The 27,807-nt window shown below is 40.2% G+C and overlaps 1 protein-coding gene across 1 annotated transcript; it reads right to left on the minus strand.

Moving 5' to 3' along the window:
- Nucleotides 1-286: 286 nt before the first annotated feature.
- syt9a (synaptotagmin IXa) lies at nt 287-27,180 on the minus strand. The gene is made up of 7 exons (XM_023275893.3): nt 26,499-27,180; nt 14,588-15,083; nt 13,420-13,975; nt 3,867-3,987; nt 3,599-3,770; nt 3,238-3,367; nt 287-949 (listed from the first exon to the last, which is right to left on the minus strand). Exons 1-7 carry the CDS (start codon nt 26,644-26,646, stop codon nt 881-883), a joined length of 1,692 nt encoding a protein of 563 aa, XP_023131661.1. The 5' UTR covers nt 26,647-27,180; the 3' UTR covers nt 287-880.
- Nucleotides 27,181-27,807: the final 627 nt, after the last annotated feature.

Genomic DNA, 27,807 nt, shown 5'->3' on the forward strand with positions numbered 1-27,807 from the left:
CTTTTAAACTGCCTTAGGACTTTTTGACAAATCAGTTTTCCTTCTTCTTGGGTTGCTTTGCAATCTAGGTATTTGTCATTAATGCTGGGAACGTGGATGTGCATTACAAAAAGAGTGAGACTGACCAAAGCCAAGAGGAGAACACGTAGAAGTTTCCACTCAAGCCACATGAGCTACAATATGATGACTGCCTAACCCAATTTTGAGTTTAATTAACAACAAATAAATCAAACATCAAAATATAAAGAGAAATGGCCACACAAAAAATTCAGATGGGTCGACAGTGGTTGTTTTTTTTTTTTATGGAATAATATTTATTTATAACATTTAACATATTTTACTTACAGATACTTTACCTAGAAATTAACTGTCACTGCACATCATCTGACAGAACAACACATCGTTTTCCAAAAATAGAAACAGAAACAAACAAACAAGGAGGAGATATCCCACCAAACCATGACCTCATGCACCAATTCACCACCAAATTAAAAAACGCTATGGCAGTTCAACTGGTTGTAAGTACATTGTGCAAATACAGACTCACCTCATTGAAACAAGTAACAAGACTATGTAAAAAACAGTAATGACTTTATAAACCCAGGAATAGCACAGACCTAAAATGTCTGTATATGCCTGTTGTTTTTCTTATGGGACATTATAGAAAAGAAAACATCCATTTGCGGTCATTCAACATGCAACTGATGCAACTGAGCAGAGCTCAAGACAGTTTGTGTCTCTCTCTTCCATAGTTGTTCATGGATGTCTGCATTTTTCTGTTAGGACCATATGAGCGCAACACTGAGCAGCACCACTGTCCAAACGTACAGCAGGGACTTCAGGTTGATCAGTGCTCTATAATGTGAATAGTTGCTCAGGGCTACGGGGAGGGAGGCGTCTTCAGAGAATTACAGGATCCACCCTGGCTACTACCTGTGGTCCCCTGGTACTGCAAAAAAAAAAAAAGAAAGAAAGAAAAAGAGGAAAGCAGAAAGGATGCAACAATCATTAGCTGCATATAAGATTTTCAGAAAAGCTTCCCTTTCACAAGACATACAAACAGACAGTATATCAAATAAAACCACAGCCATCATTTTTTAAATCCCTGCTTTTCAGCTTAGACTTCCAAATAAATGTACTCACCACCTACAGAGTTGAGAAGAAGATGAATTGGGCAACAAAACAAACAATGAATGTCTGTCATTTTATTTTGGATTTTTGGTAGATCAGTTTATTTATGTATTCACTGTTTTATTGGAATAGGCTGCGATGCTGTGACTGTCCCGTTTGCCAAACGCAAACAAAAGGATAAAAGGTTTTACAGACAAAGTGGCTTACTTGGCATGAAACTAGTAACATATTAGGACCAGTTTTTTTCCATTTTTTGAATAGCATGAGGATGAAGGGCCTGTGAGGATAGAAAAACTCTGACTGAAATGACGAGGGAGGAATAGCTGTGGTTTCTTGAGGCTCCAGTGAAGATTTCAAAGTACTGCTGTTCGCCTGGAAAGAAACATAGCAACTCAATTGACAGTTTTCTCTGACGCTCACTGTCTCTTTGTATTTTACAGGCACAGACTTGCGATGCGCACACAAATACACACTGTAAAGCCGTTCTTCTGGGCTGAGTGCACAGGTCAGACATACCATTCCTCAGCCTCTCAGTATGACTTCCCTTTCTTCATGGAAGAATACTGGGCCAATAGATTGCCAAGCTTGATGCTTCATCCGCTCTATTTTCCCAGTAAATCTATTTTCTCCCCCAGAGATACATATTTCGGTAATTGCGTTTTTTTTTTTTTTTGTCACATATGAAAATGTGAACTGTGGCTTCCTCCCACAGTCCAAAAATATGCTGAGGTTAATTGGTAATTTTAAATTGTCTGTAGGTGTGAATGTGAGTGTGATTGTTTGTCGGTATATGTAGTCCTGTGATAGACTGGCGACCTGTCCAGGGTGTCCCCCGCCTTCGCCCCAAGTCAGCTGGGATAGACTCCAGCACTCACAGCAATGTGACCTATCCACAGAGACCTGAGTAGCCTTCCTCTGGAACCATGTTTAATTCAGCATGCTCAGCTGTATCATTGCTTTTCTACTTCTTTGTCACCCTTGCTAGTTTCCCAGTGCCCTTGTAAGGAAAGAAGATAAAGACCACGAATAAAGTGAACCAGTGCTCTCTAAAAGACCAGGGGTCCATTCTGTACAGAGACCGGTCATACTAGTAAATTACCAAGATAACTGCAGGCTCAGAACTGTCTTTATTTATCTAAAAAGCACAGTTTTACAGCAATGTGTATTGCCATGGTAACTTTTGGCAGAAGATTTGATCTGGTCTGGGGCAGCTGATGTTTCAGCCATCAGATCCAGATATAAGCTTTCAGATAAAATAGGGTCACCCCTCTGGACTTTTTGGAGAGCACCACTTTCTTTCCACTGAAGATGATTAAATCAGATATACAATTGTTCTGAGCTTTTCAGACTCTGTGTCAAGTCTGGCAAGAAAAAAAACTGCTTCTATGAAATGGCAGATTTCTTTTTTCTTTCTTACTTTTACTGCCATATATCCAACACTGCTGACCAAAAATTTTTTCACAGCCTCATTGTAGCAACACAATGCTCTATCAGTGAATACTAATGAGTTCACTGTGCCTTAATAACTGGACAGTGATAAGATTAATCACTTATACTTGCTACAGTTTTTCTTCCAAACATCCTCTCCAGCTTTTACTTTTTTCTAAAAAATCTTTTATATATCTCATAATTATTTTTTTTATAGGCATTTGATTGTCAGGATTCAGCTTATCTGTCTTTAATAATTTTCTTTTTCCATAGTGTGCTAAACCCCTTGATTACATATTTTCATATTGTATATATTGTAATATATTACAATATATTGTCAGATGAACAGTACATTTTAATGCATTGGCTATTTCCAACAAACCCATCTAACAAATGCTAAAAAAAAAAAAAAAAAAAGAAGGAAATACAATAAAATAAGAATTGTACTGCAGCTGTCTCCTGGCTGCCTCCTCAGACCAAATTTTCCACAGTTAGATTTAACCTTCCTCTCCCTGAGGACTGGAACCTGCAAGTGTCAAGCTTCATAACAGTTTGTTGTTTTGGCAGCGTTAGTTATAAATACGAGATAGTGGGAAAAAATATGTTCACATTCAAAACCTGGTCAATCCACCATGCATGGACACACATGTCTCAGCCATCACAGTAAAGTCCCCTCACCTCAACCAGAGGATGCCAGTGGGCGACAGGTTTTCGAGGATATGTGAGCATTTCACTCCAGTGGTCCCGACCGAGGTTGTCTGCATCATTGCCAACTCGACACACACCAATGACCTCATTATGGCCTACACTATAGGCGCAGGAGGGAGAGAAAAAATGTGATCACAGCCCGCTCTCCATTGCAGAAATAACGATGCATTACATATTGAGTGTGGCCAGAATAGAAAGTACTGAAACTGTCCGTGTGTTTCAGAAATAGACTTTATGAAATCATTTCAGTGTGATTTGAATAGGTTTCAATTTATTTTTGTCCTTCAGCAAAAGGTACAAAGTATGAAATGACTTATTGAAAGTCTCTTACCGGTCATAATCCATCACTGCAATCAAAAGGCTGATCTGCTCTATGTTTTCTGGAGGGACATCAAAGACAATGGCTTCATTATACACTGGATTCAAAGTGTTCCTCTTTGTCGATGTCTTCCTCTTTTTCAGTCTGCGACCGTCACACATTAGTGAAACCTTCACATATGGATCTATGAAAATCAGAGAAATGAGAATGGTAAGAATGTGTTTTCTTTCCCAATACCAATGAAACTGTGTAGTTATAGATGGTATCAAATTTTAATTACCAGATGCACCAGTGATATCCATGGCCTTGAGATTGCGAGCCTTTATCATGGTAATGGTCAATCTCCCCGCAGTAGGCAAGTAACAGAGGGAAAACATCAGATCCCCAAGGTCCACGTTATCCTGAAAGATAACACAAACACATTGCTCAAACATAGGCTTTATCTTGATGATACAGTACCATTTTTTGTCATTATTTACTTAAAACTACTTCACTGTGACCTATTCGTAGCACTATTGCTTTTCATGACTGCACGATATTATGTCCATCTGACATTTATTTACACACACACACACACACACACACACACACACACACACACACACACACACACACACACACACACACACACACACACACACACACACACACACACACACACACACACACACATATATATACATAAATCACACATATATATACATAAATCACATGTTTAATCATACTCTCTTTCTTTTACATTACTCTAATAGAAGCCTCGCATATTTCACCCGACACAGAGACTTCTGTTCAGCAGCAGCTCACTTATCACTTGCGCTTAAAATAACTCTGCCAAAGAAGTGAGAACCAGGAAAGCAAAGAAATGTGTGTGGTGAAGACGAGACCTCCTGCAGTAGAATCTCTAGCCGATCTACTGGTATGCTGGGGAGATTGTGTTGGCATTTTGAATCAGGCGCCATCTGCTACTAACCGTCAGTGTAATCATTTGTAAAGTGAAGCTCAGTGAGCAGTCAGTGTGCAAACATACCGTAAAACCTGAGTGGATCTATGACACCGTACTGATTTCAACCGAGCTGCTCCATTAACTGAGATAATGATATCAAATTTATCAACTATACTGGAAGTTCATGAACTGAAATGAGCCTCATGTTGTGATGAAAATCCCAAACTACTACAAACTATAATGAACAAATAGGCACATAATTGCAGCTAATATCACCCAAGCGTTTACTTCTGAAATATAATCCCTCTTGTGTGCTAAGGTAGCTTTGTAACACACACTTCGTAATTAGTCTGCTTGGGTTGCATGCAGTGTATGATAAACTACGGCTGATTGCTCAGCTAGTGCATCTGTAGAAGGAGGGAAGGGGACAGAATTATAATTTTCTCCCTCTTATGAAGAGGGACAGAGCTTTAGGCTATGTGCTACTATAGCAGGAGACATAAATGTAATTGGCTGATGGCATTTCATTTTTACAGAAAATCTTACTATTTGGTTATCTATCTTGGTTTTGATGCACATATTCTGTGATATTGAACATGTTAATATTTGTGATCTATAAGTGAGTGAGCGTGTAAAAACTTTTCCCTCCTGAGACCCAAATTACCTTATTTCCCCACAAGAGTCTTTTGTTACAATCAAGAATAAATATTCAGCAAGGCTATAGTGTGAGGCTTTTTAAATTTGCATGATGGATTAACTGACAACCCCTCCGGAAACTGCATTCCTCATCCAAGAAGGATCCTGTGGGCTTTACATGCCTCATGCTCAGTGGTCTTTATGCACACTCAAGATGCAGGTGGGAAGAGAGAGATTAGCTCTGTGTTTCATGTGCTCCACACTCCCTTTTAGGCTGCGAAAACCATTTTATACCTGCAGGTTGAATATCACACTGAATGTTTCTGATAATCACACCATATCCTACTTTCCTGAATTGAGTCATATTGTGCGTATGTATATCTGAAAGTCAAAACCATCTAAATGAAGCATAAGACCAAAGAAACCAAAAATAAGCCTCATTTAACGTTAAATGTATTATGTAGTATTTGTCTGTGCTACCAGTGTCATTCCCAAAAACAGAAAAATAACACACATTCTTCCATTAATCTACAATCTGCTTTGATTGTAGAGCTGGAAAAAAAAGAGGCAACTCTGGCAATGAAACCGATAATATTGTCAGTTCCATTGGCAATCAAGACTCGATGTTAATTCTGTCATTTTCAGCAAATTAAGCCAGTGACTCTGTGTAGTTATTATGACAAATGAGCTCTACTGCATCAGTTACAAAATGTCCTACCTCTGGAATGGTGGCCAGAGACAATTAGCTCGTTTATGAGGATGTATGTGTGGAGCACATGTGCAAATGTCTGAGGACAAGCGTTTGTGCAAGTGTAAGAGTCTGTGTGTTCGTGTATTTGTGTGTGTGTGCTCATGAGCTAAGTAGTGTGAAACTGGAAAAAAAAAAAACTGAAGAGTGTGAGAGTAGAGCATCCCAGATTCTGTGAATCACTGGTTCCCATCAACAACCTGTCACATTCCATTCTGTTCCAACACTGATTAGCAATCAATGATATAGGGCACACATGTCAGCAGTGACCCACACAACAGCCATAAGCTGAGGGTTTACATAAAAACATCAATATTCTGGTCAATATTACTTTGAAGGGTCCATCTGGCATGCTGACAGAACCAAGATCTTCACTGCATTTTCTCATCATGTCATCCTTGCTCATTACATGCTCCTTTCTATTTATTTGTTTGATTATTTATTTTGCATATTTAGACCCCACATCAGCTACCATTTGGTAAATATATGAGATATCTGCCTCAGGGCTTATGATTTGCAGCATACTTTTTCTTCTGGATAAATTCTTTGCATTCTTTACACTAAGTCAGTCATCACTGTTATGAATTGTTTGTATTACATGCGTTCAACATAGTTACATCTGTTTGACACTGTCTTTGCCCTTAAATGAATTCTACTCATGTTATTGCTTTTACTGCAAAGAATATGTAGGTACCTAATCTGTGGAAGTAGGGTTTATGAACTGAAAAAATTCTAAGATGAGCATCAGTAGGCATCAATAAAACTGCAAAAGCTACTACAAATTAAACATAACTAACAGTAAGGTTTTGAAGATTTTTTCAAAGATTTAACACCTTTTTTTTTAGGAGCTTCACAGAGCCGTGTCAAAGGTCTTTATTTTTCTGGCTGTATACCATTTTGTGCTGGTTTTCCATCAACAGACTCACACCACACTCATATTTCAACTGATTATACTTTACATGTTAACATTTTTAGGGGTGCTAGCTATTTGTGTCACTTTTAACTCAAAACCCAGTTAGAATTTATAAATGTCTTGAAAGTGGGACGCAGCTGCTGACTTGGTGGATGCCAGCCAGGGTTAAGATGGCTGTATTATATGACTTGTGCTGTGTGAAGGCTTGGTGTGGTCGGCCAAGCAACAACATGTATAATGTCATTAAACCAGACTTACGGAGGGACACGTGCAACCTTTGCCTCCAGCGTTCACAGGTTGCACAAATATAGCAGCTGTGTCAAAGCAAGGGGGTGTATGTTAGAGAAAGAGAAAGATTTAGAGAGCACAAGACAGACAGAGACAAAAGCAGAAAGATTCTGGCTGTCAGTATTTTTAGTGGCCATGTGTAGAAAGCTGTCAATGGTCTTTGGCACACTGTATGCAGGACTTTGCTTCAGCTGGTATCAACAGCCTACAAAATACACAAACATGCATCCTGCCACAAATTTGAATTCAGTACAGAAGTCACATATTTTGACAATAAAACATTAGATCCAAAGTCCAAATTTAAAAAGCATAAAGATCAAAAAAGAATTTATTACTGTTTCCTTGGTATAAACAGATGTTATGGACAAATATCCTAGCTGCAATGAAGGGAAATAAAGAAAAATTCAAATGCATGCCAGCTGTAAAGCATACTCAACAAACTAAAGCACCATCCATCGTTGTGTTGAAATGATAATGAACCAAATGGCATCGTTTTAATGAAGTGATGGATCCTGCTGTGTCCCAGCTTTTATATCAAAGAACCAAATATTAGGACCACTCACAGATGATGCTGATTTTGTCATGATAATGGTACATGTCAATGTCTAGGATACCCCTCTTGACAATTTTCCTCTGTTATTGCTTTTCAACATTCAGTCGTGTTCAGTTTAATTAGGCTGTTTTGACAATAATTTACCAAAAAAAAGTTGTGTATCCAAGTAAAAACTAATTTCTACAAAGTAATCTCAATCACTTAAAAGTAGAAAGGACAAAATAAATGGCTATATAAGTATATTAATCCTTTAAGTCAGTTAGTAGATGCATCTTTAGCCCAAATGACAGCATTATACCTGTGTGGATAGGTCTCAATCAGCCTCATACATCTGGAATCATTGCAATCATACCCCATTCTTTTTTGCAAATCTGCTCAAGCTCTGTCAGGTTAGATGGGAACCATGAATGAACAGCTCTTTTCAAGTGCAGCTGCATATTCTCAGTTGGATTGAGGCCTGGGCTCTGACTCAGCCACTACAGAACATTCAACTTGTTGTCTTTAAACCATTTCTGTGTATCTTTGGCTGTTTGCTTCAGGTCAAAGTCTTACTGGAAAACAAATCTTCCCCCAAGTCACACTTCTCTTGCAGACTGCAGCAGGTTGCTCTCTCCAGTATTTCCTATACTTTACAGCATTCATTTCACCCTCTGCCTTTATAAATCTTCCAAGTCCTGCAGAAAAGCATCCCCACATAATGATGCTGCCACCACCATGCTTTACAATGGGTGTTTGTGATGATGTACTGTGCTTTGTGTCTGCCAAGCACAGCATTTAGTCTGGTTTTCAAAAACGTCTTTTATGGTCTCATCAGATCCAAGAACCTTCCTAGATCTGATGTCAGAATCTCCCACAAGCCTTTCGGGTGAACTGTAGTCATGATTTAATATGAGCTTTTTTTCTACACTGTCTCTCTCTTTTCCATTCTCCCATAAAGCTTTGACTGGTGAAGAACCGACAACAGTTGTTGTATGCACAGTCTCTTCTATCTCAGCCAGTGGAGCTCATAAGTCTATTAAAGGAGTCATAAATGTCTTAGTGGCCTCCCTCTATCGTCTCTTTCTTGCTCGGTCAGTCAGTTTTTGAGGACAGTCTGCTTTAGGCGGACTCCCACATGTGACACATTCCTTACATTTCTTAATGATGAATTTAACAGTACTCCAAGGAATATTCAGTGACTTGAACATTTTCTTGTATTCAGTCAATGACTTGTGCTTTTTCATAACCTTTTCACAATGTTGCTTAAATTGTTCTTTTATCTTCATTTTGTAGTACTATTTCACCAGCGACTGGACCTTACAGATAAATGCTGCAATCGAGTGAGACACATTCACTCATACTTTTCATAGGCATATAAGTGAATGCTCAGTCCTTGTGCTAAATGCATTAGAAGCATGAGAGATGGGCAGGTGTAAAGATCTGAGCAACTTTCACAAAAGCCAAATCGTTATGGTCACACAACGAGTCAGAGCACCACCAAAATGTGTGTGATGTGCGCTGCCACTGTCTGATTTGCAGCACTACTAAAGTTTACACCTGAAAAAAATCATTGGCAAAGTGACTCAGTAACAGCTGCAAAACTGTAAGCCCGAAATGAGCAGTCTTGGGCTCTCTGAATAAGAGACGCTTGGGAGAATTTTAAAATATGTCTCCTTGTCTTACTACCAGGCCAGAGTGAGATTGGAAAAACTCCAGCAAAATTTAACCTTTTTACTTCCGTTTAGTCAAAACTGTGGAGAGTAATTATGGCAATGAGTCACTGAAGGCTGATGTTACTGTGCTCTAAAAATTCTCAGCTATCACTTTACCAAATATTATGCAGCAGAAATGAAGCACAACAAATGCTACATCCATTTTACTGACTGCAGAACTAGGCGGCCTCCTCAGTGTGCCAATGAATGTGCAACGTTTGGCAATGTTTGACAAATGGTACCAGTTGCACTTTTATAACAGTTATGTCCCAGTACAGGGACATCCAGGGTGGAAGTAGTTAAAGAATCAGCTGCTATAATATTTTGGTAGATACCACAGCATACTTTCTAAAGTCGTACGGAGTCTTTCCTTCGAGTGTTGACTCTAAGGAACATGTTAAGCAGGAGTGATCTTTTGGCTTATAGGTTTTTATTGGAAGAGCCACCTTACTGGCCCGGTAATCCCTATTCACATTTGTAGCCTGAGAAATCATAATTGTGGCAATAAATCTGCATGATTACAGAAAGTCTCATAAAATTCAAGGTATAGGTTCACAAACTGTTAAGAATGAATTTTGAGGATTTAAAAAAACAAAATGGTCCGTAGTGTACCACTTGCCAATATGCAAAAACATAAGGTTGGCTTGTTAACCAGTTCAACTAACTGGTGCAGTGCAATTTCCACATAACTCGCTCCTAAATTGTGTGCCAGTGATTTGGAGGCAGCAATCTGACAGAACGAATTAAGTAAACAAAATCCCCTAGCTATCTAGGCAGCTTATCTCCAAGACTGTTTCAATTTTTAAGCGTTAAAATTGATTTTGGCTTTAGCAGATGTATTCAGATTTTACCACATGTAACTCCACAATCCAAACTCCAGTTTTACAATCTTTGACCACATTAGAGTACAAAGGCACAACTCAAATTGTCAGGCAGTACACAACTCAACGGAATAGATTACCCATGTAAAAATATTCTGTTTTCACAGCATGAATAATTGTAGCTCTCACATTCTGATTGAGGCGGATATTCTGTAGTGTATAAAACTCTAAGCTGCTCATCTCTGTGCGACAAGGACTTTAGTTCATATATAAATAATATATGCTGGAATAATGTTCATTTAGGTAAAAAAAAAAATACCATATTGAAGTTTGTTTGCTTTTTCCTGTTTTATAACTTGTAAACATTTACTGCCCAACAAAAACAATTCAGCAGATCCCTTTCAAATATACTTCTGCTCTGGTACAGCAAGACTACCATCTGGCCAGTGTAACAACATTCATACATAAAAATGATACAAAATCAAGATGCTCTGAATGAAAGAATGAATGACTGTGAAATAAACATATAAATGAAATGATGCAGTTCTCTTTGAAAAACCAAAGCAGAAAAAATGTGTTTAGAAATGTCCATGTTTCAAAGTTTCTGTAGTTGTTGTTATTTCCCTTGCTAAATTACATCCCATCACTATGGTGGCTATATTTAGCCTTGACTGGCAGGTGGATTACACAAATTCAGGTAACTAAAGCACAAATCTCACTAAACTGAAATGGCTGCAGTGCAGACATTTGCAAATGCTGTGAGGAAGAGATCTGCGGGAGACAAAACTGGACACCAACACAGGCAGAGGATGCTTTGCTTGTTAGATACACAAGAGACACACACACACACATAATACACACACCTCTGCTCTGCCATTACTCCCATGCTGCTCTGTATACTGTAGAACTGACTCAATTTTTCATTTTTTTTGGCTAAAAAGTGACAAGTACACCGTGTCCCAAAAGTTCGTTCTCCCCAGAAAAACAAGCTGAAAGACTGAATATGCAATCTAATGAATTTATTCAATAACCAGCATTTCCCCCTTTCACTTTGATCATGGCTTTCAGTCTTTCAGGCATGGAATGTACAAGGTTCTTGAGTGTGGATGGTTCTGTCTTCCCCCACTATGACACAGCCCTGGAGTTAAGCTGTTTCATGGTGGCCGTGGTGGACTGGTCAAGATGTGATTGTTCAGGATTCCCTAACAGTTCTCAACTGGGTTGAGGTCAGGGGAGTTTGGTGGCCATTCCTCCGCAGAAAGCCAGGTAGATGCTCAGAACACTATTACTGAGTCATACAGGCAGTGTGAGCAGGGGCACCATCTTGCATAAATACCAGTTCCAAACATCTGTTCAACATTTCCCGTTCAGTCACAGGCCCCGATTTTTTCCTCTGGGCCAAAACTGGAAGTCGGACCTTTTCTAAGGTCTTGATAGTTTGGCCAGACAACCAACCAAACAGTAACTGATTGACCAAGTGTAGCCCATTTTGGTGACAAACAATCAAACATGTTGTCCAGTGGGGAGAAACAAACTTTCGGGACACGGTGTAGTTGTTATTATAGTGGCAAAGTATTGTTTAAAAGAAAAAAAATGCACGATATTACAGCTCGTTAGTTACCTTTTCGTATGTAACTAACATGGTCTGTAACACTGTTACTCGCATATGATTTCAGAAAGCTGTGACTTTGCTAAAAATGGGTGTACATAGGCAACAGACACACCACATGTCAAATTTAGAATAAAAGATTAATTAAATCCAAACGGTCAATTGTAGACATCCACCACAGTCTATAGACTGACTGGCCATGGTTGTTGTTCCCATTGAATTTTTGTCTCAACTCTTATGATCAATTTTTAGCTGAGTTGCCGTGTTTAAATGAAGATTTTAGTAATTATTTGAACCAGTAAAATGTCATTATAGTGAAAAAAGCCTGGCTAGTACCATGAAAATTGACCCCGTGTTGTTTAAAAACATTGTTCTCCTTTAAACAGCTGTGCCTCATTGATCTTGCTTTATTGAGTTCCCTTGGATGAAATGAATTGTTTGCAGCAATCAATGGCCAGGAGTCTTATTCATACTACTTAAGCATGCATGAAGAATGGAATCAATTGCATCTTACAAGTAGTTAAGCTCACACACTGAGACACCTATCAATAAAACAATCACTGGGAGCATTTACCTATAAATATCTATGTATTTGCAGATGTCTTTCAGCTTTACAGGGGTCACTACCAGGGAATATGATTAAGAGCTCTGGCTTGTGTGGACAATAACAGCAGGACAACCAGTGAAGCATATTAAAAATGGCACAGATGACCACATAGGACACAACAGCACAGCACAACCTCTTGTTATCCACAACAATGTCACCAATCTACAATTTTGTTCTCAATCCATAGATCTAAAAGTCAAAACGGTCCTCACAAAAACAGACATACAAACACACACAGTCAGTAGGGTGGCATGGCAAGGGGCCTTTAACTCTGCAGACCTTCTCACAGAATTTAATTTACTCGTGTTCAGAGGGCGGTTCCAGCAGAGCAGACAGAATTTACATAAGTAGTGGCAGATGCTGTGAATGTGTTTACCAGTAACATGCCTTTGTCCTTCACCGTGTCATCTGTCTGTAATATGTACAAAAACCACCATTGTTACAAGGAAGGAATTGTGTTAAACAGCAGTCTTAAAGGAGCATCTTAATCTAAAGCATTTTTTAAAATTACGACACCTCCCGTAATGTTTCGTAGCTGCCGACCACATTTCAAACAACGCTGTAAATTGTTCTACAAAAAACGAAAAGGCAATAAAACAAATTCATAGGCTCTTATATAACGGCACATGTCTGAGATGTATTGTGTAGTAGCTAGTCGGTAAAATATTGCAGAGGGGTAATTATGCCTGATCAGATACTTTGCTCCTTTCCTACAAGACTTTCAATCTCAACAGCAGAGAAAGACACAGCAAAGTGAGGGAAACATTCTGAGAAACATTCTATTTCAGAGTGAGACCTTTTCACATTACCTACCAACTAATCCCTCTCTCCTTTGTTCAGAGCTGACAGCTCAGTGTGTTTAAAAAAGCTTTCATTTTTAATTTATACTGTCATTGTGGGACACTGAGTGCTGAAATGAAAGAACAAATATGTAACTCTGAGTAGAGTTGCAACCAATCTGCCACACTTGAAATGCCACTCATAAATAACTAAGTGAACAAGACATAATTGTGAACTGACTCACCGAGGAGACATACTGAATGTCCCGGCAGAGCTTTGTCTCCCTGGGGAAATCTGCCAGATCCAGAAAGTTGTCCACCACCACTTGACCGATAATGTCATGGCGTGAAAAGCGATCGAAGTCGTAGATGCTGAAGTGCAGCTTACGCGTGGGAAGCTCAGAGTACGCCACAGGAAACAGGAAGACCTCGTCAAACACTGGGTTCAGCGTCTTGCGGTGCACCTTGGTCTGGTGCTTGGTCTTACGGTCGGGCAGCAGGTAGATCTTAACATAAGGGTCTGAGGTACCGGAGAAGTCCTTGGCTGGGAGGTCCTCTGCTTTGTGGATCTTAACTATTAACTGTTCCAGGTCACAGTCAAATTTGAGGATAAAGTGGAGGCAACCACAGCCTCCGCCTCTCCGACTGCCTTCATCCCCTTCGAGGGAGCGCTGTTTGTAGAGCTCCGGTTTGAGGCGGCCAAGGCCCAGGCCCATTCCTGTGAGGGAGTCCTGCCTTTGGAACTGAGCCACGTTGAAGTCTGGGTTAGAGAGGTTCATATGTCTACGAATGGACCCTTGTCTGTGAACAGAGGAAGTCAACAACCATAATCATACGTCATTTACATGATGAAGAAAAGGCACGCAGAAACACGAGCTGTGTATTTTAGGAGTTATATCAATAATGGATGATTCTGTGCACATAATTTATATGTAGTGCCAGTGTTGGCTGCCATTTCAGAAAGAAATGTGCTCTTTAAGTAGCCAGGCAGAAAGATAGAGTTGAAAGTTTGGGGTGAGTTAGAAATGTATGCTTCTGATTTTCATTCTGTCACATATCTGACATATCTACAATAATGTTTGGTTTTGCCTCACTGTTTTAGTCTGAATGTCACCTAACCTTACCCAATTTCTGACTACACAAACCTTTCAGTTACTTAAACGTAATCATACATAAACCACACTTTAATTACTATAATTCCAGTCTTCCCTTATCCTTAATCATACTGTCGTGTACAGATAATCGAGAGAAACAATCTGAAATATGTTGCGAATGCACTAAAATATAATTACTTTTCCTAAAACTTCCACTATCATCATGCAGTATTGTTGAGAGACCAGCAGAAGAGCAATAAGCTTTGAATGAACAATGATGTGTTCGAGGCAAAGATATCAACAAACAGCTTATACTGACCCAATTTCCGACATTGAGCGACCAGAGGGAGAAGGCTCAGTGGTCTGTCTCTGCATACGAGGGTTAGTATGAACCCCATTTTCCCGGCTTTTACTCTGGGCATCCAGCGGTATGTCTGGAGATGTGTGGCTGATCTTCATAGCTGCCTCTGGTGTGGCCATGACCACAGGTGGGGGTGACACTGGAGTCACAGGAGCTTCCACCGACACAACAGACGCCATAGGAGTGGGCTCTCTGGCCATGGAGCAGTGCGATGACTCACGGCGGTTGTGCATCGGGGGGTCCACGGCCGTGTAAACCGGCTGCCTGGGTGCAGGCTGTGCAGGCAGGGGGCTCATCGTGGGGTTGAGGTGCCCATGGGCCTCCTTGGTGGTGGGAGAGAGCCCGCGCTCCCTCCATGGTATCCAGCAGAGCTTCCATGAGACAAAGAGGGAGACTCCAAATAGGGCCAAGCCACAGGCGGTCACGACCAGTGACAGCAGACTCACCGATATATCTGAGAAGGTGACAAGGTAGAGGAAAATCAGGATCTGATCGTAAATTCAGTTTGCTTTGTTGTAAGACTACACCTTTACTGCTTTACCAAACCAAAAGTGGCAAATTATCTATATTAAGTAACCTGATAAGCCTTTTGAAAAATTTATATCGTAGCGTTATAACAATAACATTGTGTGAGAGAAATGTTCAGCAGGTTGTGTTTTTTATTTACTTGAGGGGTGACCCGAAGGTTCTCTCAGAATTTCTCATTTTCTTTTCTTTATTTAAAAGATATTTTCCAGGGCTTTTTAGCCTTTATTATAGTAGACAGTGGAGAGAGAGACAGGAAACATGGGGAGAAGAGTGGGGAAGGACATGCAGTAAATTTCCATGGGTCGGACTCAAATCATGACCGCTGCTTCGGAGACTATACCTGTTTATGGGTTGCCAGCTCAACCAGTTGAGCTACACGGAAACCCTGATTGTCTTTTCTTATACTCTTTTTTTATATATAAAGAACCCTCCACACGATTAATTAAGATTAATTGTATTTAATTATCCACTGGAAGCCTCAAATCTGTCCCCCACGTGCAGAGTGCCCCGTGCTGTAATTTTCATTCGTTTGCTGATAACGGAGGAGGAATGGCGTTGAAACAAAAGCAGCAGTAACTCTCTGCTCACACCGTACATATATTTGAATAGTCAAGGAGCTGAGCTGTAATTTATTATTTCTAACTATTTTGAATATTTTCAGCAGTTTTGGAATTCAAAGTGGTGAAGTATCTGAGGCTATATTGTGCCTCTCTTATGTATATGTTCGAAATTGTTGTGTAAATAGTGGAAAACAGAGTGAGAAATGCAGCTTGTGGCAACGACACTGATAGATAGATGTAAAGAAATTTCTGCTACCGCTGTTCTGGGCAGTGGGCCAAAGGGTCACTCTGACTCCATCGACAGCCTTATCCAAGACAAGTTGTTACAGCAGTATTTCCAAAGGTCGCACGTAGGCCAATTAGAGGTAAACAACTGTTCCTTATCAGCTACAGCGAGGACCGCAGCAGTAAGTGGAGCCTCTGGGTTCCTGTTTAATGTCTAGAGAGAAACCTTGACTGGGCCTGTGATGAGCTCTGAGAGTAGTAATAGAAACACTGTTGATGAGAGGAGGTTCAGAATTGGAAAGTGCAAGTGCTCAATTGTATCATGTCAGCTCCGATTGTCCTTGATCAAGCTTTGAATGAGTAAACACTTTAATTTGTGAATACAGTCCTTGGGTATCCTGAGTTTTCTTGGCACGAGTCAACTACCTGCTTCCATCTGCACACAAGAGCTTCCATCACAGTAGAAACCATCTTATTTTATTGGTCAAGTAGAAAGGAAACGTTACAAATTCATTAACCCCATGAAGCCAAAAACCTGTTGTCTTCAAACACAAAATCCCCAAAATGACACCATTTATCAGAGCAAAAACCGGTAAAAACAGAAAGAATGATCAGATTTTAAACTTTTCGATAGTCTTCACGTTGTTCTGTGTGAAATCTTAACCGAATCTAAGCTGTAAATGTAATCAAAATCCCTTTACAAATATCATTTAAAGCTTTGCCAAAATACATTGTTTTTACAGTAACTTGATTCTGTAAAAATGAATAAATTCTGCACTTCTGTTTGAAAGTGTGAAAGAAATTATGACTCAGCTCTGACCAACAATCACAACAAAAATGTAGGGACTGTTCAGTTGAACTGGGCTGAACTGCAGGCTGTGTTTACACACAGCAAATAATACTAGTGCTATTATTTACTCACTATTATGAACAGGATTCCAGCTTTTTTCAATCTTTGTAAAACAGATCACCAAACAAATTCAACTATTTTTTTCTTTTACGATGTATGGCATTATAATTTATTAAACTGCTAAAAAGACTTTGTTGTGTTCTCTCTACCTCGATGTATGGTTGTACTGTACGAAAAGGTGCAGGACTGTAGAGCAAGTTAGGAAAATGTGACAGAAGGAGAAAAAAAAACATCAAGAAACTGATGAGGGTTAACTATCAATTTACACAAACAGAAAATCATGAAATAGTGCCAAAAATCCAAACTTCACAAAAAAAAAACCTTTTCTGCGTTCTTTCCAAACTGGTAGGAGTTAGAGAGCTCCACTCTGCAAGTTTCTCTTCTGCTAAACCAGCTGAGTACATAACAGCAAATTGAAGATGTCGGTTTAAGAATAAAGGCCTTGTCGAAGTAAGGTCGCAGTTATTAAGGCCTCTTATACAATCCTACCACACTCTCAAAGTCCCCTGTAGTAGTAGTTTAGTCATAAAGGTACATCATGAATTTATGTTAATGTCCTTGTGGGCAACAGTGGCAGCAGCAGTGGCTGTGGGAGGATAAAAGTTTTACAGGCATATCACTCCAGGCCTTAGTCTGTCAAGTAAGAGTTTCTAGTTCCAAAGCATGACACTGAATATTTCGCATTTGTTGACACCAGCACAGAGTGCGCGAGTCACCGTGGAAAGGGAGATGAGGTGTGAACCAGCAGAGTCATCGGGGGCTTTCTGAATCATCTCTGCTCTCAAGAATTGTGTGACTTTTCACAAAAGCGTTCTTTTCTGAAACATAAATCGTAGGAATTGCTGCAGCACAGTAGAGCTTCAGTCCAGGCAATGGACTCTACAATATTTATATGATTTTTTTATACCTATTAACAAGTCAAAGAAGTTTATATCCTCAAGGCAAATAGAGTATTTTGTTACATTAATATTAACGTGCAGTCTTTGTGGTTTACTGAAATTTACATTCCTTTCTGCTTGTTTGTGGTCCCACTACTGATTATAAATTCTACGAATAAAAGACATGAAATTCCAATAACCGAGATGGTGCTTTTACAGTTGCAGTCTCTGAAACCCCAAAGTGAAATAATGTGTCACTCCGTGTAATAGACTTATGAAATGTCTCAAGTTCAAATCATGTTTATGAGCAATGTGAGTGATTCTCATAAAATGAGTTAAAGTATCATCCAAGCAGAAACCTCAGAGGTTGGAAAATGAAGCCAATGTGAAAGTGCCAGAAATGACAGCTCCTAAAAAGGCCACTTGACACTGGCTCCAAAACCAGTCTATCCCCACAACCCTTAAATGTTAAAATGCCCAACTTTAAAGCAGAAACAAAGAAGATACATAAAACAGTTTTGATCTCTCTAATTTCCCTGTTCATGGCAGCTGCAACGGATGGTGGATTTTTATATAATTCACCCGTTTAATCTGTAGTAAAGGTTAAAGTCATGTATAATTAAGGGTGTGGACACTTTGAGTGACAGGTGGGTGCCATTTCAGTACAGTCCACCTCAGCTACACTCACGCTCCACCTCTTTTTTAAATTTTTGGATTAGTTGGGAGTTAGGAAGAGTCAGGCGCTGCAAAGATGGCAACAGCCAGAGTCACCACACTGAGCTTCAAAACCACTCACCATGTCAGAGAGGGCTCACTAAAACAATATTTTCTGGAGTCTTTAGGGGAGTCTCTGTCTCCAGGATCTAAAACAAGACACTAGGGTTAAGGTGCACTTGCCCATTTTTCCTAATAAGTACTGATCATCAAATCAAAAGCTGTACTCTCTGTGTCAGTATTATACAATAGATTAACAGGGATTTATACCTTGTAAAGCACAAGCCTTCCTTAAACACACTGATCTGCTATCAGTGGTCTATAATCAAAAAACAGACTCACCAAGATTTATCACCGACTGAGTAGTGCTACAAATTAATGACAATGCTGTGAACATTGTATATTTCTAAGATGTTGTTTGTCTGCCTTTCATATATTATGTATGTTGTTATCCTTCAGTTTCATTTAACATTAAAGGCACATAAGCAGTCCAGAACAGCCTTTTCATGAACTACAGACTGCGTATCAGCTAATGAACATCATCAGTAGATGTTAGGGTAGTATAGGTCCTGTTTTAATGAGAATGGAGTACATTCCTTATAATAGATTGTACTACCATTATGTGTACTGAATTATGGAATTATCAAAGGTGTACACCGTCTATCTGCTGGAACCTCTTACTTCCTGCGCTCTTATGGATGCTTGACTTTTTCTGAGGCCAAAAAATTTATTAAGTTGTAATTACTGCAGTCACTCTGCAACAAGATAACCGCAGGAGTAAATGCAGTTCATAACATAGCGAACTGTAATCTTTGTCAAAACAAACTGCACATAAGTGATATGGTGTCTTATCACTGCATCTTAATTAAATCTGTTCTTCAGCAGTGCCTTTCAAATATGGTACTGTGCATGAGTTTTAAGCACTTTAGATGTTTAGATTCTTATCCATCACTCAGTACCAGCAGGGAGGCATCTGATCTGTCCTAAATTCACTCTGCAGCATGGCAGCGACACCAGCAGTAATCTTAAATGTATGTGAGCAGCTTATCCATTGTCAGTTCTGCCTAATTTCAGTCAGGTCAACCTAAAACTCTTACCAGTGAGCTTTTTGTTTTTAATTTTTGCCCTGCTTTTTGGTATTAGCTGGGCTGCCATTACCCAGCCAGATTGTCCATCAGCTGCCTGTGCCAAAGCCCTCTTGTGTTCCTGCTCTGCCACTTCACCACTGCAGTTACCCCTGGTTTTCAGCAGATGACAATTCTACAACTGGCTGATTTTCAACTGGCTGATTTGCAGGATGCTTTAGATCTCCAGCTGGGTGTTGCTGTAGACAATCTTGCACTCCAGCTGACAGCCACCACACATGCACCCCAGTAGCCAGCCTTCTGCATTGGTCTCCTGCTGCCTATTTATCCTGCCACCTGCCCAGTCCCCACCTAAAAGTATTTTGGATTCCAGCTGCTGTCCGCCTATCTGGCTGAGGATGACTCTGTTTTCCAGCTACCGTCCTGCCAAGCACCCCGACTGCCTGATCTCCAGCAGGCCCCTCATCTGTCTGCCTGTTTGGCAACAAGACCAACAGTGAATTACTCTGGTCTTAAGTGTTCTGCTTGTCCTTTCCTGCTGGCTTCCAATCACCTGTCCTTCCCTTCTGAGTTGCTCCACTAAAGCCTTTAACCTTAAAGTCTATCCAGACTTTTCAACACACCCTCTACAGAAGGCCAACCTGATTCACTGACCTCCTAGCTGCACTCCTGTAATTCTACCTGTCACCTACATCAAGGTTGCTCTTTTCTGCAGCTCTGCCCATTTGCGTTTCCTCCCCACCATGCCATGGAGCAGCTCCTTGCACCTGCCCTGCCTTCTTTCTCTTACCGTCCACATAATAGTCTACACCTGCACCTTCAGTTCCCCAACAAATCTCCCAAGCGGCCTCTTCATTCTCTCCAATTCCTCAGTTTCCCACCTGAAATCTCATGCTCCGTCAATCTCCAGCCATTTGCTCGACCTCTCCTACACCGGTCTTCCACCTGAGGTCTCCTGATTCTCTATTTTTCAGTCCCCAGGCAGTCCACCTGAGTTTTCCTGCGTCACCACAGTCCATTCCCCAGCCTGTCAGTCTAAATTGTCCTACTCTGCCCTGTCAATTATTTCTGGCAATCTCCGACATCTAGGCCACCCATCTTGTTAGTTCCCCTGAGCTTTGATCGCAGCCACCTGATTCCTAAATCCACCTGCTAACTTGATCCCCATTGTTTCTGTTTTGAGCACAAGCCTCTGCATGCTGTTCTGTGTCTAATACAGAGCGGATGAATACCATCTCTGGTTATCTAACACTTTCTTTCATTTATTGCACTTTAATACCTTTGATCTTTGAGGTGGATCTACATCTCGAAAAGCCTAGGCTCTTGCACAGTGACTTTTTAATAGAATCAGTCTGCTGTATCCATCTGACCGTGTCTATTTTTGGCTGCGCCTCATTCTGTGCGAGGGCAGAGATACAGAGTTCTTCCCAGTTTATGTGCTGACTAAGCAACAGGCTATCAGTGGCCTATAGTAATAAAGCAAAGGAATGTCGTTCCCGTATGTACAGACAATGCTAATGAAGATTTGTGCGGATTAAAAAAAACAAAACTCAAAAGAAAAGTAATTAGTGTATAATAATCTAAGTATTTTAATCATAGCAATGACTAAAATAATCCCTTTTCAGTTTTTAGAGACAGTAATGATTGTTTTCGTGGGTAACTACCCTGTCACTGTTTGACAGTGTGTCACTTTATTAGACAAAAAAACTTACAGGATTTCAAATGAAATGCATGATGATATGGTTAGCAAAAAAGTAATAACCATAATGAGCATCACACCAAGTAGGCGTTCACCTCATGAATACCAGAAAAGAGAATGTGCATAGATAATAATAATAGATAAGATAAAGATATTTTCTGTATGGGCTGACATCTTTTCAGGGACTTTGGAGGACAATTAAGTGAAATAGCGCATGGCCTAAGCAGATAGCAATGTTTTGTATTTGAACTGTGATCACTACTGGCAGTATAGTGGGTGTGTAAATGAATTTGTAGCACGGTGATGGTGCATGTAATAAGATTTAGTAACTGAAAACTCGATGGCTTGATGGTTAAGTTTGCCGTTTCACTGTAAAACTAAATGAATGATTTTAACTTGGCAGTGCCACTGTGGCAGTCCATTGGTTTCTGGACTACAATTTTAAAGCCCTAAGTTGGAATTTTCACCATCTTGGTCTCTTAAAACCAGATGTCATGAGTGAGTGGTGGATCTGACTGACAGCCTGTCAATCGCAAGGCAGCAACACCCTAAAATATACCATATTTTATTGTCTATTTCACTCTAATTTATAAAATGAACACCATGTTATATTGAAGAAGACTCAAAACTAACACTTTCCTAATAAGCTCATTAGGAAAATGTTAGGAGATAGTAATTTCCTCCAAAACACCTGCACAATCTGACTTCTTTTTGACCCTTTCTAGCCATTAGAAAGAAGGCAGACTCTTCCTTGATTTCAGTTTTCAGACCTGGAGGCTCCATTCTTCTTTTATATACTGTCTGTGGGCAGTATCCAGGATCGCACAGAATGAGAATGGTCATACTTGCATTCATTTTGCCATTATCTCATGATCACGAATTAATTATTTTGCCATCATGAGAAGAAACAAAAGGGTAATTTCTTGAGATAATGAGATACTTTATCATGAGCACAGGACTTTTGTTTTCTTGAGATTGCAGAAAAGTTATGGGGTAACTTGAAAATGAGTGTCTGGTTTGATCACACCTGATTTCAGCCTTCAAGATCGCTGTCAGGACTATCAGCAGCCTCAGCATGATCATTGAATTGCACTCGCCTGTGAAGTTTGCTGAAGGGCTAGTCTTCTCCTTAAATGATGAGGACTGATCTGAATGTTATTTCTAACAGGAAGACACAAGGCAGTGCCTGTCTTACATCTTGACTGAAGTGCAGTCAGATGCGCTGATCAATAATGGGTACTCCTTGATCTGACATTTTCAGCTTAAATCAGTTGCTGCAGCTGGGAAAATGCCATCGATAAACGCTGGTGTGCAATTTGTGATTGGGGGAGCTTACTTTTTTCCTTTTTTTTTGGTCAGGAACAAGAAATGCATTTCTAAAGCACTTGATTTGTCATTATTTGCGTTAATAAGAACATGAATAACATGATTAAGAAAACAGCTGAAAGGTAGCCGCTGCTGTGCGTCTTTCAGCACCACGGAGGTGGGAGGAGTGGCGAGGAGAACAGAGAGAAATGCTCTTTATTTCAGTCATAACAGTAGCACACATTATTGGTGAGAGGCAGAGAGATAGACCACTTTTATTAATACCACTTCCCATGTAGCATAAATGCACCTTTATTCCTGAGTGCAAGAGTTCATACACTGGTCATACACTGGTTAACTGTTTTGTATCCAGTCTATTTATGTATATATATATATATATATATATATATATATATATATATATATATATATATATATATATATATATATATATATATATATATATATATATATATATATATATATATACATAAAAGACCAAATCCCTTGTTAAAGATACCAGGCATGTCGGTATCTTTACTAAAGTGAATTAGTGATGAATTGCCCTCATGCATGAATCATACATCAATAGTAGCCTAATTTTACGCATGATTTATGATGATGAATATACAGAAAAATGTATATGCATGAGGAAAATAACATATTGTCAATATTTTACAGACCCCTACAATATCAGAATGCCAGCTTTCAGGGAGCTCGTGTCTTATTGAGAGGAGCCATGCTTCCCCTGGCTCCCCTGTAGTTTGCACCCCGCTGGCATGGCACTCCTGATATCTGGTAAACAGAAAGGAAAAACCTTTTGTTTTCACATCAATGCTCATTTTCTTGTGATAGCAAAATAATTAACTCATTATCATGAGAAAATTAGTTGTGATAACTTGAGATAGGGTGATGAATTAAATTGTTATCACGAGAAAACAGCATTATAATAAAAAACTGCAAGTTTGTTCATATTCAGCCTCCATACAGAACAGCTTTAATTTGGAATCTTAAAATTCCACACTAATCCTCTCCTGTGTTACAGCTGACAGAAATATAGTTTAGTAATATGTAATATCCTTTTGTTCTCATGGAGCATTTACTTCTCTCATTTTTATTCCTTTTCAAATTGTTGACTAAATTGACACAGTGTAGTCTTTTAAACGCCCCATCTGCTTCTACTTACGGAGCTGGATCTTTCTATTTTGAGTCTTTGAGTGTTTCATCCAACTAATATGACAGATTTCACACTAAGAAAAGAACACATGTTTTTAAAAGAGTAACTAACATCACAGCTCACCTTATGCAACCAGGAATCATCTTCTGAATCATGCCCTGGCAAGTTGTATACAAATCTGATGTGAAACTAATAGTCAAAATTGAAGCATTTACCAAGGAATGCTGCAAAACTGTGTACGTTTTCAGTTCTCTTAGTATGAATATTAGATAAAAGTAAATGAAACTATATGTCGCACCACTGTTTAAAGACTGAGTCAATCTGAAAACACTTACTTGACAACAATAGTTCTGCATTCTTTGCTGTGGGTAAGGTAACCCATCTTCCAAATCCAACAGCTCAGCTTAATACCGGCCTGGCTCTGTGTGTGGGCGCTGCCATAAGACCTCGCACAGGAACTCACAGGACCAACTGTCCTTTCTGTGCTGTGCAGTCCTGTGAATACCAGAGTGTGTGTAATTTGGAAGAATAATGTGGAGAAACCGAGAGGCTTGCCTCTGAGGACACTGAGCCCACAGTCAGTTTGGTAGGTTGCCTGAGTGGTGCCTGGTGGAGAACAATCTATAGACATCTGGAGGGATTCAGAGACTGCATCACAACAAAGAGGATGGACCAATTTTAGAGCACAGGACCTTCAAAGGTGCAATAGTGTAGGAGGCAAACAAGTGCTGAAAAAGCAATACCCAACTTCTACCTCTGAGATGTTGTCGCTTTCCTTCAACAGACCTCTCCGTAGAAACTAACTCATTTTTCAGTTATTAGTTAACAGTTAATATCCAGACAGAGGACACAGCATGATGTGTGAGACGTGTGAGTTGTTCTGACTGGATATCTGCGGTGCCTTGAATGCTGCTGGTTATTATCCACAGGAATTTAGCTGCTTGGACCTGATGACCCATGCCTAACTAATTAAATAGCTGCAATTAAAAACAGCAGCAGTTTGGGTACTGCTTGGAGAACCACAACTTAATGCTGTGCACATGCTGGGTCTTAAAAGAATAGGTTTTTTTTTGGAAACATGCTCATTTGCTTTCTTGCTGACAGTTAGGTGACAAAACTGACACCATTCTCATGTCTGTAATTTAATTATGAAGCTACTCCCAGAAGCAGTTTGGTTCATCTTAGCAGAAAAAAAAAAACTAATAACAGGAGAGAACAAAACTAACATGACTCTATCCCAAGGTAAGTAAATCTACCTACCAGCACCTCTAAAGGCTTATATGTGTTGAGTTTCAAGGCAGCTGACATAGATGAAAGAAAATATGAACAAAAAAATAATCTATAACCTCCACAAAACCCCAAACTTTTTATTTTTGCACCTTGGAATGAGCAAGGCTTGTGGTTTCCCACTGTTTGCTGTCTTTGTGCTGAGCTAGCTAATCTGGCTGCTGGCTTCAGCTGGACAGATATGAGAGTGATATTGATCTTCTCATGTAATTCTCAGGAAGATGGCTTCTCAAAATATCCTAACTATTCCTTTAAAAGATGAAGTACATGTTGCATCAATTTACCATAAACTCATTGAAGAAAGGAAGAACATCAAAAGTCATATCTGTAGTTCATTGATCACTCTGATCATCAAATACATGTCTAGCATTAATAACTTTTACCAGTTTGGAGTAAGTTGCAAGTCGACATTATGTTTTATGTGAAGCTTGTTATGTTAAAAAACACAAACGCTGATGTGCAGTAAAATCCCTGAACCTCAGCCAGTCCAGCCAGAAATCTGTATCAAAGGGTGGCCTGCTCCTCTCTCTTTCATCTACTGCTGCTGCCATCACACTGCCAGTTAGAAGTGAAATTAAAGCTTAAATGCAAACCATCCTGATCCCAAGCCCTTCTGCCTACTCCCTTAATTCCACTTCTGACACTGAGATAAAGAGGAGAGTGCTGTTGCATTGGGGAATAGAGGAAATATGGAGGAAGAGGTTGGAAGAAAGGGGATGCAGAGAGTGACAGCAAGAGGGGGAAGGAGTGGGAATCCACAAAGGGCTTTCATGTGGTGAATAATCATCGATAATAATGCAAACCACTGGCGGCAGAATGAATGGAGGAGGTATGTGGAGGACTGCAGGAACTGCGCTTTCTCACTCCTTCAAATAAGGCTATCTCCCTCGCTTTGCCTTTTCACTGCTCTCTGCACACGCATCCATTTACATGTGACATTCAGGTGAGGATGGTTGGAATAAGAGTAGGGAATAAAGAAACTGACTCTGGGGCCACATTCATTCTTCAACTTGACTCAATACCAGCAGAAATGATTTTTAAAAATACTTCATTCTGAGATAAACTCAACAAAAGTTGGTTACACTAAAGGTGTCAAATGTGCCAAGCTAGTAAGTGATGGAGAGCAGATACAACTCATGCAAGAGGAGAGCAGCATCCAGCTTTATCTGATGAGTGTCATTCTGTGACTACACAGCCGGCTTCTGTGCACGTGTTCACAATGAACTGGACTAATGCCATCATTTTTGCTTCTTGGGGAATATCGGTCTCATGTGAATTTGGATTGAAGTACAAATTATACCTCCCAGAAGAGAAATGAAACGAGATTACTGGGGGGAAAGAGGAAAAATGGTGCAGCGCGAATTCCAAACAAATGACACTGGTTTAACAAAGCTTGGGCCCCCTATTGTGCATTAGGTTCTGGATGTTCTGTAGAAGAAGTCACATGCGCTTCACTCCAATTCAACGCCAGCTTCAGTCAAGCGTGCAAGTGATACCTCACCTGAATCCGTGTACCGTGGCCTGGCGAGGTCTCGGAAATAGTAGATAAAATCCAGACAGTTCTCGTTCTGCACTTCCCCTTTGGAGCAAAGATCTGACAGGAGTTCCAGTGCCTTTTGACAAATCTCGTCATCTCTGTCTCCAGGCATTTCCCACCAGCATCCTTATAAATGGAGGGTCTCTTTAGGCACCACGGCACCACTCCGCCCGCCTCACAGTCTCCCAGCTATTCCACGCTGCTCGGCACGGCTTCTGGAAGTCAGGCAGCGGCACGCCTTCCCACACGGCAGAGAGCCTCGGTGTTATAAAGAACAAAAGAACAGTAGTCCAAGTGATCCGCGAGGAGAATGCAAAACCTCTCGCACGTGTGGAGCAGAGAGAGTTTTTACGTAACACTCAGTGGTCCTCTCACTCTGCTGCTCTGCTTGAAAAAGCCACCGGTTGAATCCACGCACCGCCTCTGCGGCGCCGTGCGCTGTCCAACGTGCTGAAATGTGTGCGCGGACTCTCGTTACAATGACCCTGATCTTTCGCGCCAGGCGCTCCGTTGTGCGCAATCCGTTACCTTTACGCCTAAAAGAAACTTAAATAGCACTTTGCAAGATGCCTAAGTAGGAATATCTGCATCTCAGAGCTCTACTACCTGTAGCAAGCCCTCTGGTACTTCTCTGTTCTGACGAGCCTGGTGTGGTTTTACGTGCCTGCACATGGCCAATCAGAGGATGACAGGTTTTTTTTCACAGTTTTTTTTTCTCTCTCCCTCGCTTCACTTTACATTTGTAGATGGAACAAGCGAAATATCACCCACAAGTCAGGCATGAAACATTCCATACATAAGTTTGTGTCAATGTATTCCACCATCAATTACTGTCACAGCAGAGAGAAGTTATTTTTTCCAGTGCTCTCCGCTTCGCAGTCCTGCCAAGGCAGCTGCAGCAGTGACATCCATTACTTGTTTTGTCGAACTTATTAAAGGAGCACGCTCATGTACGCAGGGATAGGAGGTTAATTTATCTTCCTGTCTCTCGGTTTCTATTATTTCTAATCGTTTCCGTGGCGCTCAGAGCCTAAGTATAATCAACAGCCCCACAGATTCCTCATGGGGCAATCAATGCCAATATTTCTATTAGTGTATTGTTATGCTGTCACTCCTGTAGGTAAGAAAAGGAACAGTCAATTCCACTGAGTTTATTTCAGTGACTGACAAGCCCACTAATTATGGCATGGACTCTGTGTGGTACGAGGATAGATAACGTTTCACTTACTTATGATAATCTGAGCATGTATGCCACATCATATAGACATTTTGA

This window comes from Amphiprion ocellaris, chromosome 1 (genome assembly GCF_022539595.1).
Source record: "Amphiprion ocellaris isolate individual 3 ecotype Okinawa chromosome 1, ASM2253959v1, whole genome shotgun sequence".
Lineage (NCBI taxonomy): Eukaryota > Metazoa > Chordata > Actinopteri > Pomacentridae > Amphiprion > Amphiprion ocellaris.

Coding starts and splice junctions, on each gene's coding strand:
- syt9a (XM_023275893.3), bottom strand. CDS start 26,646: ATGCCTGGAGACAGAGATGACGAGATTTGTCAAAAGGCACTGGAACTC. Junction 3,771..3,866: donor GGATATCACTGGTGCATCTG/GTAATTAAAATT, acceptor TGATTTTCATAG/ATCCATATGTGAAGGTTTCA. Junction 3,368..3,598: donor GCAGTGATGGATTATGACCG/GTAAGAGACTTT, acceptor CTGCGCCTATAG/TGTAGGCCATAATGAGGTCA.